General features: G+C 40.9%; 3 protein-coding genes across 4 annotated transcripts; all 3 read right to left on the bottom strand.

Moving 5' to 3' along the window:
* Positions 1-42: 42 nt before the first annotated feature.
* Positions 43-5,354, bottom strand: eva1bb (eva-1 homolog Bb (C. elegans)). The gene is made up of 3 exons (XM_080787646.1): positions 4,726-5,354; positions 2,703-2,847; positions 43-2,441 (listed from the first exon to the last, which is right to left on the bottom strand). Exons 2-3 carry the CDS (start codon positions 2,767-2,769, stop codon positions 2,017-2,019), a joined length of 492 nt encoding a protein of 163 aa, XP_080643772.1. The 5' UTR covers positions 2,770-2,847; positions 4,726-5,354; the 3' UTR covers positions 43-2,016.
* Positions 5,355-6,958: 1,604 nt separating this feature from the next.
* Positions 6,959-9,076, bottom strand: lsm10 (LSM10, U7 small nuclear RNA associated). 2 transcript variants are annotated; one of them, XM_080788335.1, is made up of 2 exons: positions 8,955-9,076; positions 6,959-7,683 (listed from the first exon to the last, which is right to left on the bottom strand). In XM_080788335.1, the coding sequence occupies exon 2, from the start codon at positions 7,657-7,659 to the stop codon at positions 7,249-7,251; it is 411 nt and encodes a 136-aa protein (XP_080644461.1). In that variant the 5' UTR covers positions 7,660-7,683; positions 8,955-9,076; the 3' UTR covers positions 6,959-7,248. The 2 variants fall into 2 exon arrangements, with proteins under 2 accessions (XP_080644461.1, XP_080644462.1); XM_080788336.1 differs by having other exon boundaries at positions 8,959-9,037.
* A 914-nt stretch (positions 9,077-9,990) lies between these two features.
* Positions 9,991-15,874, bottom strand: oscp1a (organic solute carrier partner 1a; the record flags this gene model as incomplete). The annotated part of the gene is made up of 9 exons (XM_080787187.1): positions 9,991-10,125; positions 10,419-10,479; positions 12,261-12,389; positions 12,485-12,588; positions 12,689-12,769; positions 13,574-13,741; positions 14,159-14,313; positions 14,982-15,011; positions 15,760-15,874. The coding sequence occupies 9 exons, from the start codon at positions 15,872-15,874 to the stop codon at positions 9,991-9,993; spliced, it is 978 nt and encodes a 325-aa protein (XP_080643313.1).
* Positions 15,875-16,538: the final 664 nt, after the last annotated feature.

The raw sequence follows: 16,538 nt of genomic DNA, 5'->3' as shown, positions 1-16,538 counted from the left end.
TCTCATCTGTTATTACACTAGGCAACTGAATAATGATTTAGGCTAACTCATGTCAGGAGATGTTGAGTCTCACTAAGACTGCATTGAGAGTTGTTTTCTCTGGCTATAACAATCACCAATTTAGCCAGTGACATTTCCAGCAAGACACTCAGCGGACACTGGACAGAAGAAACTTTAGTGCTTAAACAAGCACCCTTTTCATTCAAGGAGGGCTGCCTGAAGGAAAAAACCAACCCAGAAAAATATAAGAGGGTCTCTTGGGACAACCTTGGATGCAATGAGCATTGCACTAGGAAGCTCTACATTGGTAATCTACAGTAGAGCAGACTCAGCAGAGGTGTCTGGTCTGGGGGACAAGTGGCCTTTTCATACCCCTGTAATGGACATGTTTTAGCAGGGAACTACAGTGTTGCTGCTGAAAATGCAAGGGTTATGGGAACTGTGGAAAGAAACAGGAACTCAGGAAGCGTTGGGGTCAGAGATTAGAACTAAATTGGGTAGAAGGCTCCAGAGTTTCTGTGGGAATCAGCCATCTCTGCTAACATTGGTCCCCCTGGCTGGAACTGCCTTTGTGGGAATAACCTGACTAATAGTAAATAATCATACAGACGTTTGTATAGTGATGCAACACTGCTGGCAATTTATCAATTTTGTTCAAGTCAAATACATTGTTCTATTCAGAAACAGTGGTTAAAAGTTTAAATTAGTCACATTGCCAAGACAGAACAGAGGGACCTGCTGTTATGCCACGAAGAATATCCATATATTCCTACTCTAAAGAAGGCATTTTGTTGCCGAAACGTTGGTTTCTTATTACGTTTTTTGCAACGTGACTACGAGCTGTGCGACCTCTTTCTTTTTCAATGCCACAAAAAATAAACAAAACACATTTGTTATGTCATGTATAAGAACTCAAACATGAACACAAATCAAGGTAAACAAAAAAACTTTGTTCCTTTCCAAAGTAAGTCCTGCATGTCTTATGCAGTTTCCAGACAATTGTTCAAGTCGCTCCGGTCCGAGTCCAAGTCGAGTCCCAAGTCCAAGTCGAGTCCCAAGTCAGTCCAAACCCTCAGGTCCGAGTCCCAAGTCATTTGGTCCCAAGTCCAAGTCGAGTCCCAAGTCAATCCAACCCTCAGGTCCGAGTCCCAAGTCATTTGGTCCCAAGTCCAAGTCGAGTCCCAAGTCTTTCTGTTGTGGGCAAGTCAAGCCGAGTCACAAGTCGAGTCACAAGATTGTGTCAAGTCTAGAATTTGAATTTTGTTATGTGACTTGTCATGATTATGAATTGATTACCCAGGACCGAATGGAAACAAGACAGAAAGGACTTTTTTCAGTGATCCCTTTTTGATCAGTGTTTGACTGTACCCTATACCGATTACATTTCTGCCAATAAAGTATTCAATCAATGAATCAATAGATATTCCCCACTGTATTTCACTGTACTATGGCTCTCCCTAATGGCCGTTTTGTCCCTGTACGCTGGAGCAGAGGTAGTGCAATCTGCGCATGCTCACAACTGTCACTGTGTGCCTCCGTGTTGACACTAGTTTACAGACACAACTTCACACTTAGTTAGTACATATGGAAATATGGAATATACAATTGGATCTGGGTGTCTTTCAGCAACACTAACTCAAAGGTAGGAAGCAACTTTTCAATCTACTGCAGCTGTGTGGTGAAAATAAAGGTTTTGCCTTAGTGTGCGAGTGGAGTTGCGCTGCACACCGACGCTGTATTCAAATACGGAAACAAAACAAGTCACAAGTCATCTTGTCTCGAGTCGAGTCGAGTCGGGAGTCATTGGCTAGCAAGTCGGAGTCAAGTCTCAAGTCTCGTTGGTCTTTTACCTTCCAAGTCCGAGTCGAGTCGCAAGTCTTTACATTCAAAGTCCGAGTCGAGTCGCAAGTCGTCAAATATGCGACTCGAGTCAGACTCGAGTCGAGTCACTATGACTCGAGTCCAATTGTCTGGCAGTTTCTAGTGGATTTGCTTGCGGCACGGGTTGGGTGTCTCTCAGTGGTAATGTACCCGCCCAATTGTCCCTGTCCCGGTGACCAGGATATCTGGCTGTCCATTCCTCCATATCTCCCTCACTATGCGCTCCCTCTCCTCCAGACGCCGTGCCTTCTCCAGTTCCTCTGCCGACGCAAACACATTGAGACTCTGAAGAGTTCCATTAGTAGACTGGCTACTGACACTCATCATGCATGGCACCACTGTCACCTTGGGAATCTCTGAGTCTTCCTCCCCAGTGCTCTCATCCTCTTCTTCCTCACTGGACAGCTTAAGCTGCCTCCTCTCCGGGGAAGAGGGGGGAGCCTTTGCCTTGGGGCGATGGCGAGGCGTGCAGGCAATGCCCGTCACCAGGAGGCACAGTGCCAGGAGTAGGCCGAAACAAACGCCCATCATGAAATACAGAGCGAAGCTCTCTGGATTGGCTGTGTGTACATAAAAACACAATGGTGTGTTTTGTTAGAGATTTATGAGCAATGAGCTAATATGATATTAAAATCATAACAATTACACAATAATAACACAATGTGTTCATTTAACTCAGAGTGTAAGCAACTAAGAATGAACCATTTACACTCGAGTTAAAATGACTCTGGAATTGGATGGATTTCCATTGAAATTATTCTTAAAGCATAAGAATAACAGGATTATAGGCTACTGTATCTGAGCAACAGTGAGGCCATTACCTTGGATGTAAGCATAGGTAGCCATGCTGCTACTCAGCAGCTCCATGTCTCTCTGTATTGGGTCCATTTTGGATTACTCTGGTTGCACAGTTCACATCTCCAGCCCTCCTTGTACGCCACTGTCAGAGATTGTGCCTGTGAGACACTGTTGAACAAGCACAATAGCCAGTTACTTTAGTATATAAACCCCCAGAAGTCAAGAAATTCAGATAAATACTTTTTCGGCTTCACTTCGACAGATGATGATCTTTGACATGCAGTGTCATTCATGAAGCTAGTCCCTGGAGGTTGTAATTTAGAGGGCTAAGAGAATGCACGAGCATTCCAAATCGCCACCCATCATTCTTGTGATGTAACGTCAGAGGTCATTGGACATGTCAAGCCAAGGACATTGTTTTCCTATGTGTGTCTGCTCTGGGGCGCCAGTGAGGTTTGTATTAACTATTTCTGTTGCAGTGAGTGACTGAGCACTGAGCAGTCTCTTCCGGTGGTGGTGGGAAAGGGGAGGTTGTTTTTATTTTTTCCCATGCGAAATGGTGTGTTAGATTTCACATGCGTGCTCTGGCTTTGGAGTAAGCAAGATATTCTTTGGTGACAATAAGGCCAATCAAGGATGCGATTGGAGTGATCATCTAAATGGCCATTCCCCCATGGTTCCAGTGAAAATCACTGATATTTTCCCTCATAACATACTCATGTCACTCACTCTGATAGCAACAATGAGTGATTGTGCGTGAGAGCAGGGTGTTTTTGTTGCTGAGCACTACGTTCTCTCCAGAGTATAAAATCATGCCCAAAATCCAATCTGACCCATCAGTGCCATGGGTTGCTCTCCCACCCTGATCTTTATCCAGATGACTGTTGGCAGACCATGTGCACTTTCAAGGGTACTTTTCTCTATTTGCCCATTAAGCAGTGGTTACTATAGTAGCAAACCACTTGCGTGGTGTATTGACTCATGGGAAGCAGTAGGTCTAGACCAGCATTGCTTTGGCTTCTGTATTTAACTCTCATGGCTTGCTAGGATGTGTGTAACCATTTGCCTCCTCAGTTGACTGCCCCCAGACGTTAATGACATAAGTGGACTGACCATTTTGTTTTTGTTTCAGATCACGTTAAGATAAACATAGTTTTCTTTTGGTTAAGGCGTTTGGCCTCCATTTAATCTCTATCCAAATTGCCCTCAGTTGTTTCTCTTTAAAGCACAAATTGTTTTTTCAAACCTGTGGTAATTACTGAATGAATGAATTTGAAAAATACAAAAAAGAGATTGTCTTTCTATTTTCCTCAAAACTCCACAGAAAATGTTAAAGAGTAAGTTAAATTGGCAATGCCATGCCAGTAACAACAAGACACAACAATGTGACTGTTTTATGCAGGAATGGACTTCTTGGGACAGACACATTTAACACCTAAAATGTCCAGACAGGTCCAATAACTCTCTGGACATGCGTACACCAACAGCTGCAGCTGTTTATGTGCTCTGTGAAATGCACTCCCATTCAACCCTCTACCCTTCCTGCTTAGATAATCCAATTAAAGTCAAAAGATGAAACTTGAAACCATTGAAAAATAATTCTATTTGATATTTATTTTACAGTATGTCTTCACACTTCCACCAGAGGTGAAAGTGTGGCATCTGTGGGAACCAACAAAATACAGTGACAAGCTGAAAAAGCAACTCCTTTGATCTTTTTGCTCTGTGAATTCTAGGTTGGAAACGGAGGCTTTCAACCTCTTTATAGCTACTACTACCTATAAAGTGTTTTATGGTCTGTAGGGACAGCAGTCGCCACTAATAAACTAGTCTGCCGCCTAGAGTGTTTCCAAGAAAATCACAATAGAAAGTAGGTTTAAAAAGTTTGACAATCTCTAATCCAACCCATTGGTGCTTAATCCAATCCATATCCATCTACATTAGATATAACCGTAGAATAAATAAATGAAAGGGGAAAAAGTAAAATAATAAATAAAATAAAGTATTTTTCTTTCAGAAAGACTGTTTCAAGTTTGTTTCACTCACCTCAACTTCTGGACCAGAGCAATACAGCTGGGCTACCAAACTGCAAAATAATTCCACTGATCAAACATTAAAATAAATTCCAAATTTGGAGTGACCTGTCACTGTATAAGTGGAATAAAAAGTCCATCACAAACAAAACTTGGGTAATTCCATCGAATGTAGAGGAATAACAATGGACAGTGATTTCTCCTGACAGCCTGGACAGATGTTGCTGCTGTGAAACAGGAAGCCAGAAGGAAAACAGCACTCGTGCGTGTGTGTTGTCTCTATAGCATCAGCGTCAGCTATGACCCCACTCCCTCTCCTCAGGGACAGGACCGCAGCCGAAAGGGGTCCAGACTCTTAAAAAAAAGGAGGTGCTTCCTGAGAGAAGTGTGTTGTGAGAGAGGAGAACTTTGTTTGCATGTACACTGGCAGAGACACACAGATACAATTCACCTGTTTAAAAAAAGAAGAAGAGTGAAAACACCCATTCAAGACCTTAAATCCAAGTAAATCACACTTTGGTCATCAAATCGACAGAGTTAATATAGCACACTTTACTGCAGGTATTCATCAGCACTCGTCTGGCTTCTTTCTGGAGCTCCCTCTTTGGTGTGCCTGTGATCAGTGAGCACTGAGCAGTGATCACTGCTCTGGCAGCCAGGCCACAGTGAGCTCTGTTCAGTGTTAAGCCAGAAGGGTGGAACAGGAAATAGCTAGTCGGCTGCGGGCCGTCCGTGGAGCTGTGGGGTTTGGCGATTAAATCAGGCTTTTGTTTTAATCTCAGGTTTTGGGGAATAAGAGTTCAACAATATGTCCAATTGTCCATGCCTGAATGTGTTAAGTAAAGTCCAAGGGTGCGGACTGCTGAGTGCAATGGTTCTCAAAGGTTTTCATAAGGACCCCCACATTTGTGCCAGGTACCCCATGAGAGATTTGTCAAGATTTTCCAAAAATAGACGATCTATAAGGCAGCTCATGTGTTGCATTGTGCTGTGAGCTTGTAGATAGGTTATTTTTAGATAGCCAAAAGCTAAAATAGGGCTTAAATGTCCTCAATTTGCTGGGGGACCCCTTGGAATCCCTCCAAGGGCCGGACTTTGAGAACTAGTGGTGTAGCAGGTGCCGTTGTATGGTGGAAGCGGCTCATACATTTATACAAGAATTGTTTATGCGGTCTTGCTATGTGTGCCTCTTTAAAGTGCTATTCTGAGTTTAGCGGGTGTTGATGTGGCACCCAGTCCAGAGTTTTCAGAAAAGCTGTAAGCAGTCATTATGTGGGTTGTTGTTATTCAGATGTTCTCAAAGAAAACAGTGGCTTGAGGACAAAACATGTCCAGCGTCAAAACCACATGCTCTACCCACAGGTCAAAACAATGATTCAACTGCCCATGGATATTCCTGCGATGATTTAGGACCGTATGACTCTTGCATCACCAGATTCTAGTGTTCCGCCCTGTGTGTGATAATATCACACCATATTATGGTGGCAGCACACCACTCAATCTACATTCCCAGGTTTATCTTAGCCCGCTGCCTCCTGTCTGTGTTATGTCAGGCCTGTCCTCTTCCTGACATGGCTTGGAAATAACACACGCCAAATTCCAAGAATTCTCCAATAACACTATTTGTCCGTAAGAGAACATTGGGATGGCAGTTTCCAAGGGAAACAGTCTCTTCCTTTCACTCTGCCCCTGCTCAATGCCATTGGCTAAATGCTTTATGGGTGCCAGCCAACCAATCTCTGCATAGAGTGACAGCTCGGCTGTGCATGAGAGAGCAGTGTTTGTGAGATGGAGAGCTAAAGTGTGGAAACAGCCGCCTCTGTTTGTTTTTCCCTCCACACTAGTATTGATCATGAGCAATGTTTTCCCTGGCTGGCATATGGGCGTTTAGTCATTTTGGGCTGGTTCCATAGACAGACAGATGGGCACTGTGGTCAATTGCAGGGTTATTCAATGCTCATAAAGGAAGGGCAGAGCAAGAAAATGTATACAGCGGACCACTCCTTCCCTGTTAACACCCTTTTCATTTTGAGTTATTAGCCACATTCTCTGCATGTCATAATAGGTGAACATTCACCAAAAATGGCAAGAGTGAGTTTGTAGATCGGCTATTTTCGGCAAAGGACATTTGGTGTAGAGTGAAAAAAGGAGGGGACCAAGTATAGAACCTCTGGGGCACCCCCGTCAATGAAGTATAAAGTTTAAGTGATTAATACATATTATAATCATAATCACATAATAAGGAAGTATATTATTTTATTTACAATGTCCACACGGTCAAAAAATATTATTCTGCTTCAAAATAAGGGAGAAAAACATAACATAGGCCTGGCCTACATGATACACAAGACTGCCAAAAGCACTGCATTTATTTGGTGTGATAACTGTGAGTTCTTAAAACTTAATCCAGGAACTAAACTCTAAATATTTGTTTTGGGCTGCTGGTCCCAACCGAGGACAAAATAAACACCATGCATAAACACCATGCATTAGGCTATATATAATATAATGTTGCACCCCTGGCCTTAATAAAAAGTCAGTTCTTTTTCTTGGCAAACTCCTTCCTGCCACTTCTCTGCGCAAAGTTTCGGACATGGTGGATCTTGGCCAGCTGCCTCTGGATGGTCGTCATGATGTCCATGTGGTCGGGTATATGAACGTAGCGGACGTTCCTGCCAGTGATGAAGAGGTCCTCCAGCTGAGAGAGGCGGCCTCGTCGGTCCCGATAAAGCACTTTCTCCAGGCGCACATTCATGAAGGCGTCCACGTTGACCAGGCGTCCCCGCGCCGTGCTCTCGTCGCGCATGTCCACCGTGGTCACCTCGCCATGCAGCCCCTGCAGGAGGATCACCAGGCTGTTCTCTGCGATGGTGCGTTCCCGGATTGAGTGGGTGATCTGTATCGCCCCACCCTGGGACACTCTTGGACTTATCCCCGCTGATTCCATTGACAGAGAAATAATGGAGTTTATCTGAGTAGGTGAACAAACAACCAGGTGTTCAAGTATTATTAGAGTATTAGGTCTTTTGACACAATAAAATCTGGAAAGGTATATCCAAACAAGAAAAGCGTAAGTCTCAGGCACTAAAAAATGGTTCATAGTAAACTAGAACTAACTAGAATGAACAGACTGTGGCTACATGCAACGCCCGGGATTCGAACTCGAGTCTCCCGCGTGAAAGTCCAATATCTTAAGTTAACCACTAGATTAGACCAAAGGGATAACTCTTATGGACCAGGGGGAGATATTAGACTTTTGAGGCCATTAGGCTGAGGATGAGAGCTACTCTGCTACACTCACCCCCCTTTGGACTTCCTCCCAAAAAACCTTGGGAACCGCTGCTCTATATAGTCACAACAATGGCATAGGCTATATAGGCCTATAGCAACTAACTAACTTTTCTATATAGAAAATCATCCTCATCATATTACTTAAATTCATATACTTAAATTGGGACAATTTATTATTATTAACCTGGCATTGGAATAACTAATTCTTGTACATCCTAGTTGTGTATGTCTTAAATTATTTACTATTCAGTCGGAAGTTCCCAATGGCCATAGATGGCGGTAGTGAGGGGGCGTATCCGGTGAAAGCCGGAATTACGCTAAATGTAAACAGGAAGTAAACGAGGAGGAACAAATAGCGTTCGGTCACAAACTCTTCTATATTGAAAACTACGGACTAATACATTGCACAAGCACCCCGTGGGCCTCTCTAACACTTAGGGCATCGGGGTAAGCATCTTGTATTTTTAATGTGTACATGTTCGGTACCAACTGGTGCCCTGCTCCCTCAGGGTAATGAAGGGTAATGAAGCCTTTAATAGACTCGTAGATTGAAAATGTCAGAATCGATTAAATACATAGACGAGAGTCTAATGACTCTAATTTTAGGAACGACTAATCTTAGGCTAGGATGGGCGTCGTTTTAAAATCAGCCTACACTAGAATTTAGTGCAGTTTCTTTTATATTCACTGCAGTACGTATGTAAAACAATGCTTTGCATGATCAGATACCTCGAAAAAATGATAGAGAGAGGCTGAACTTTATAAACTGTGGTGGTGGTGGTACTGGTGGCATTATCCTAGTAGTATTAAAGCTCACAAGTCACAATGCAGTTTCGCGTTGTTGTGAGCTTTTTCAGGTTTAAGAATAACAATAACACGTGCTGCATAACAGACAGGACCATTTTGATTTCCAAAACAATAATATGCCCAACAAAGTTTACACAACTTTACCTGCAATGATTTATTTTAGTCCATCCATTCGAAATCAAATGTATTTCTCTTCGGAATTAAATTAAAACACATTTGTGGCAAAGGAAGAGAAGAAGAGAACCCTGGTTACGTCACATATTTTCTTCTCCATAACTACCATGGATACATACTACATCGCCCTCTAGTGTTTCCCCATAGTTTCTTCAGAAGCTGTAATAATGTTTTTGTTTGCTTTTTCTGCTCCTAGTCTAAACATTAGAGGTTTTATGACCAGATGGATTCAGATTCAGATTATTATATTTTGTTCAACTGTATTAAATGCAGTAACATTTCCTCCATATGAAAATGTAATGTCTATTGCAGTTGAAACTCAGACTGTATGGGTGATATTATATATTTACAGCTGCGTATATTCTGGAACAAACGTAAACATTTTAGAGACATTGTTACACATTTTAATGTAAAGTAAAAGTCCGTAATTCAAAATGTACAAAAGTATTGGCATCAAAATGTACTTAAAGTACCAAATGTAAAAGTACTCATTATGTAGAATGTCCCTTTTGAAAATAACAGTTACAAAGCATTGTGAGCTTGTAGATCGACTATTTTCAAATGACCTTAAATGCATATGGGGCTGGAGTGGGTAATGTATGTTTTGTAAAATATACAATGGAACTAGTAGTATCTAAAGTTTTCAAATATTTGTAGTGGAGTAAAAGTACAATATTTCGTAGTGGAGTAGTACAACTTAAGTATTGGAAATTGGAAATATAGGCTACTGAAGTAAAGTACAAATACATCGAAATTGTACAAGTGTGTAAAGTACTACAGTAGCCTACTTATTTACAGTAGTAAATGTACTTATAGTTACTTTCCACCACTGTATATCTGAGATAAAAGACTGCAGGATCAATCTAGCTGTACATTGGAAATTATAATATACACACAGCAGTGTGTGGTTGGCCACACACTGCACGTCTGACAGTCCCATTATAGACTCATCCTCTTCACAGGGGATATGCACCAGAAAAAGAAACCAGACAAACAAACACTAGAATCAGGCTTCCATGTTGTCCATCATGGCCAACAGGTCATCTCCTTTGTTGCTGGTAGTGACCTCCTCTTGCTGCACTCCCTGCAGGTCTGCAAACTCTCCTGCAATTCGGGCCAACTCGGTGGTGGCCTGCTCATCCTGAGTCAAGCCAAACACAAAAACATGAACGTATAGTTTTATTACTGTGATAAAACAGTCCCTAGATTGTAGTTAGTTGTCCGAGACCTGAGGCCGATTCCATACAAAATGTCTTATAGCAGTTTTCTGAAAAACGTAATGTATGTTAACCGTGTTAGTGGGTTCTCAAATATCAGAAGCAAAGATCTGAGTTCACTTCAAAAAATATATATAGTCAAAGACTTTCACAGATTTTCAGGATTTTTAAAGTAAAGTAAATCAGGCAAAAACCTGAAATTGCAACCAATCCATACCTGCATCGCTTGGATGTTTATGATTTCATATAGGGGCTCATCACGTCCATTCAAAGATCCCCTGTTAAAAAAAATGGGAGCTTTATGAAATGCTCATCATTGGTCTATTTAATAATAGAACTCTGATCAGAAAATATGCGTATTAAGGGGTTTGTTTCCTACAGGTTAAAAATCACACCTGTGTGAAGTGAGGGGCACTCATATCATCATACATCATCTCATTCCAGCCAATCAGAATTTGCGTCCTCACCTTCATCATCAATGTTTCTGTTAAGCAATGTTTGTGTTTACACAAACGCTCAAAATTGTCCATTCATTGTCAATGGCATTTAATGTTTGTGTAGGACAAAATGTGGGTTACATACACTAAAAGCTGGACATAGGCCCTCGAAAATCACACCCGTGTGAAGTGAGGGGTGCTCTTATCATTATACATCATCTCATTCCGGCCAATTACAATTTGCGTCCTCACTTTTGTCTTCAATGTTTGTGTTTACACAAACACTCAAAACTGTCTATTTGTGTTGGGACAAAACTGATCATTCATTATCAATGGCATTCAATGATTGTGTTAGGACAATGTTTGTTTTACACACACCCTCAAAGCTGGACATAGGCCCTCACAAAATACAGAAGGATACAAACCAGGCTGATTTAGGTGTGCATGCCATTGACACTATAGTCGCTTATGCTTAATGTTTTTTTTGTTAACTTTCAGAGTAGCCAATTATTTACACCCTTTTTCTCCCCAATTTAGTCGTTATGCCACTGACTGCATGCTGTCATATGATATCCTACTGACTCACCTGCCAGTGAGGAGCCCCAACCGGGAGGTCATAGAGCCTTCGTCCTACTCCTCCTGCCCAACACTCCCTGCTGACAGGTAACATATATCACTCTACCCACCCGACTTCCCACCGTCGAACACAAGCCAATTTTGTGTTTGTGTAAACGTCCGACAAAACCGGTTGCACCACGGTGGATTCGAACCCACAACCTCCGTGGTGGTGGCGGGCAACATTGGCACACCTACCATAAATATAACACACCCGTTATTAATTGTACTAGTTGCAGGCAGCTGTTTTGCTTACGTGTTTTAAAAGGTCAGCCATAGGCTGCCTGCCATGTTTTTACCTGTGTGTAGTTTTGAACCTGTGCAGGAAAACAAAGACACAATTGGCCTAGCGTTTGATGCCCTTTTAAGTTGCTGGGCCATGTTAAAAATGAACGCACGCTTCCTCTCCAGTCGGAAACAGGTTGATACGAAAGCCTGTCTCAGCACTTTGCGTGTTTCCAGCATCCATGCCTCCCATCAAACGTGCCAAAAGGTTGAGCTCTTCTTTGGCCAGCAGGTTAGGGGTGTCATCTGTCTGTATAGTACAATAAGTATACAGGGCTTGGTTACTCAAATATTTTATCCAAAATATTTGTATGCAGAGCTTAATTTATACAACACATTTATTAACTTGTAGATCTGTTATTTTATGGCAAGTGACACTGTCATACTACAAAATGAATTGGGGTTCACGTTTTATTATGATGATACCTTGATGGCAGGACTCTTAGTCTTAGATGTCTGTGTATCTTCCAGATATGTTGCAGTGTACCTTTTAATTCAGTAACCAAAACAACAATAAAAATAACACAGACATTGACAATATCATAAATGTCATGTTTACCCCTATTTAAGTCAGATTTGCGCACACACACACACACACACACACACACACACACACACACACACACACACACACACACACACACACACACACACACACACACACACACACACACACACACACACACACACACACACACACACACACACACACACACACATACATGTTTGTTCCAAGTCCAATGACTCTGTTGCCATGTAGTTCAAAAGAACCCTCTCTGATGGGGCTGGTGTAACAGCCTCCTGTGGGGAATAGGCTTCGCTTCACTTCTCTCCCCTTATGATCAAACGTCCTGTGGAAATAGGAAGCAATACATTGTGAGACAAATCTTCGAATGAGTCAGCGATAACCTTCACGGTTAAATCAGCTATTCAACAAATTGATGACCTGATTAGTCCTGGGACTTCCATCCTATGGGGCACTGGACCTGAAGTTGACAGGGCAAAGCGCCCATTAGGATTCTGTATCTTATGCCTGAGGAAATGTGACACCTGGTCATGAGAGGGGAAAGAAACAAAGGCTGATAAGAACTGAATTGGCTGTCTCATTGGCTCATCTCAACTGATGGTCAAGCATAAATAATGGACTCACGCGAACATGCATGTCTTGAAAGAATATGAGCAGTGTTTGCCTGAGAAGTTGGAATTCAGATTCAGGTAGAGATGTGTATACCTACATGAAAGACAGAAAACAATGATGTCATAAGTTATTTTAATTATTCAGCGATTTGTGATGAATATTTATTGATCCTTATAGACTTTTCACAGATAATATAGACTTGGGGGTGGGGGTCAGCTTATAGTGGAAGGGTTCTCAAACGTTTCAGGCCGCGACCCCCCAAAATAATCGAATGTGAACTGGGGACCCCCCACCCTGACAAGCATTGTCAGGGTGGGGGGTCCCCAGTTCACATTGTATTGTCGACATTTCATTTAATTTGACTCGGTTCCACAGATACATATTAGGAAAATAGCTCACAACGCCTCGCACTGCATTTGCCTCTTTGTTACATGATATTTTACAATCTGGCCAATTTGGTCTTAAATTGTAACTTCAGACATACAGTATGTAATATGTAGACACCCTGTATACACTTTTATAATTTGGCTGTTCCGACCCACTGGCTTAGGTAATCAATGAGAAGGTTGCCAGTTTGACCCCATGGCTTGCTCAGTATGTAATGTGTGCCTGAGAAAGACCCTGGCTCTAACAGCTCCCCCCTAAGCGCTCATCATACCCAGCTGACTAGCCATCAGCTGAAGCTAAATCTGAATTTCCCATGTGGGATTAATAAAGGTCTACGTTTGTTTACATACAAATGTCCATGCTATGATAAGGAAATGTCACAAATGAATCCAGGACTGATTCATCATTACATGTGTTGATATCATAATCATATTAAATTGTATCGCATTGTGTTGCATTCTGTCATATATTATATCATATATCATCATCAGTGAGTCCCGTCAGCATTACCTCAATGATCTTCCGATGGGTGTCGTCCACTTGGTTCAAAACCACGGGAGTGTCTTTAACAAACTCTCTGATGGTGTCTATGTGGTTGTAAGAAATGAGCAGCAAGTCTTTGGGCCGTGGACAATGGAAGATCTGATACTTGAAGGCCATCACCATTAGTTCATAAAGCTTCATGGGAAAAATCAGGAAAAGGCCAGTCAAGATGAAGTACAAAATTGAGCAAGAGATATAGATGAAACCAGCTAGGCACTTATCATGGTAAATTAGTGTTGGGGAAGTGACTTAATGTTATCTATTACACATTACTTTAAGTTAGAAGTTGACATAAATTACACATTACTTTCAATTACAAGGAGTTGACATACTGTAAGTTAGAATATTGTTGTCTGGGCCAACGTACTGTTACGTTTTCATTACCTTTGTGTTAAAAAAGGACTAAGCACAATATATACAGTATATAATATAAGCATGTATAACCCCCGTTTTACAAATAGCTGGTAAATAAAATAGCCAGTACCAATCAAGTAACAATGGTGCAATGGTTGCAAATTCGATTTTAAATATCAGTGCATTATTAGTGCATACCCTATCCATGCTGGCTGGGCTGAGCCTCATGATTGAGGAATGTGCTAGACGTGTAAGCACAGTTTTCATTGTCCTATGAGAGTACAGCTGTTGAGGCTTCAGAAGCTCGTCCATAAAGGCCCTACTATACATGGTCGCAGTGATGTCGTTCATAACTATGCATGCAAACGGGACAGGAACAGATGAATGGTTAGTATAGGCATTAGGCATATAATGATTTATCGTAAATCGATTAAAATCGACACAAACTGGTGACAATTTCAACCAATTTAATAACAAAATGTTTTCAGTCAATTGATATACTGTATTGAAAAGATGAGAAGAGTAAACACAGTATTGTTAAAAAAAAGAGAGAGAGAAGAAAAATAATTAATATAATTATAAAATTAAATGAAAACATTCCATTTGTCTGGAATCTTTTTTGTGAGAGATCGTATTGTGAACCTAGTATAGTATCGTGATTCGAATCGTATCCTGAGTTCAGTGAATCATTACATGCCTTATGGTTAGTTCTGAACAACTTGTATAACGGCAAAGCACATAATAGAAGTTGCGATTCCTTTTAATTGTATGCTATTTCTACCTGTACTAATAGTATTTAGTGATGAATGAATAATAGTGAATTATACCCCACGAAAAGCTGATAATTAAATGTGAATGTTTACTGTTAGATGCAGTTTAGCATGTTGCATCAGACACTACATCAGGTTATACACTACACTACAGGATCTACAGTTAATGAACTACATGGTGTCTACAGGAAAAAGGAAGCCAACTGAAACTAATACAGTACAATAATAGAGAGTGAATAGTGAAACAATACCTCTCTTTCTATCATTATCTGTCCATAAACCTTTGGCAAACAAGAACAAACACATCATATTGAAAGAGTTATTACCATTATCATTGGATTGTGTGTGTGTGTGTGTGTGTGTGTGTGTGTGTGAGAATAAGTTCATGTGTTGCCTATATTCTGTACATTTAGGGCTTGTTTGGACTCAAGCACTGAGACACGTGATGTTTTGAGTGCGTAGTATATCAGAAGCAACTGAAAATATTTGTGCCCTTGATAATGTATTTTATAAATGTGGACTCAAATAAAGAAATGTGTGTGTGTGGAGGAGATGGGAAGTATAGGTCTGAATATATATTTAAATGGTAATCATAAAATAGACTAATATGGTCCCTTAAACTAAGCTTACGATATGTTTGTAGCAGAATATTCACATCATACTACATTATAGTGTAATATAGCTTCATGATGTGGATTTCAGCTTTTTACCAGGTAGACCGTAGTTTGTTAACCATCAGAAAAAAAACAATATAGTACAGTATCATACTGTCATACAGCATCTAAAGCTGAATCAAGTGTTTTTAAAAATTGTAGGCCAAATATTCTGAGGTAGCTTTCCAGGGAACCCATTAAATGTAGTTACCCCCATTATACATGATGTTTTTATATCCTTTCTGGATTTATAAGGATCAGTTGGTAGCTGTCCATCGATCCTTGAAAGGATCACGTGGGACTACTGTAGAATGTTTGAACCCAGCTACAACTAAAAAGCTGGTCTATTTTCTATGTTCTATAATGTCATCTCTACCTTTCTCTGAATTGTCCTCAGATGTGTTGTTGTTAGCTCGAAGACGTTGGTCCAGTATATACAGCATTTCTCCACCAAGATTGATGAAAACAAGGGGGAGAGTTTTCATAGACATCTTGTAAGGCAAGGGGATTATCTGCTAGCAGACTGGATACAAAATACGTTAATGTGGTGGAAACAGATGAGCTATTTTGCAGAGGGGAAAATGCTCTTTTCACAAATAATATCCAAGTGTTGTTGATGTTTCTGCCCAGAACCAAACTCACTGATTGTCAGTGTGATATGTGCATAATTTCTCTGCAGTAAGGTATTAGCATGCCTCTGTGGCTAGTTCGTCTCAATGAAATGCAACAGGTGGCCAGGAAGGGATCAGCAGTGGTTATAAGCTTATTGGTTGAGGTTCATATGACGGCATTGCACAACCAGCCAATGGTGGAAGAATTTGTCTTGGAATATCAAACAACAAAAGGAGACTTAATGTGCTATATAAATAAAGGCTGATTTGATATATCGTGCATCCCTATTAAGAAGTGCTTACAATTGTTATACATGCATTTCTAGCTCAGTCTTAAATCCCCACAAAAGCAGTTTGCACACTGTCAATGATGTGTAAATCAAAAACCTTGGAACTGCATAATACTAGTATAATTTATCAGGTAATTTACGTTGTTAGTGTTTGTGTCCAAACAAAGAAGATCCATCCACGCTGCATAAAATAACACAAATTAACCTATACAGTAGTATGTCTCTGACTGTACAAGTTCAGTCTAATTGAAGAT

The sequence above is a fragment of the Protomyctophum bolini genome (assembly GCF_963924005.1).
Source record: "Protomyctophum bolini genome assembly, chromosome: 17".
Taxonomy (NCBI): domain Eukaryota; kingdom Metazoa; phylum Chordata; class Actinopteri; order Myctophiformes; family Myctophidae; genus Protomyctophum; species Protomyctophum bolini.
The sequence above is the reverse complement of the archived record's forward strand: the minus strand, read 5'-3'. Positions and strand labels throughout refer to the sequence as shown.

Bases quoted from the DNA above. Each gene is read 5' to 3' on its own strand.
- eva1bb (XM_080787646.1), bottom strand. From the start codon at position 2,769: ATGGACCCAATACAGAGAGACATGGAGCTGCTGAGTAGCAGCATGGCT. The intron at 2,442-2,702 runs GTAATGGCCTCA...ATGTACACACAG, and splicing joins TACCTATGCTTACATCCAAG to CCAATCCAGAGAGCTTCGCT.
- lsm10 (XM_080788335.1), bottom strand. From the start codon at position 7,659: ATGGAATCAGCGGGGATAAGTCCAAGAGTGTCCCAGGGTGGGGCGATA.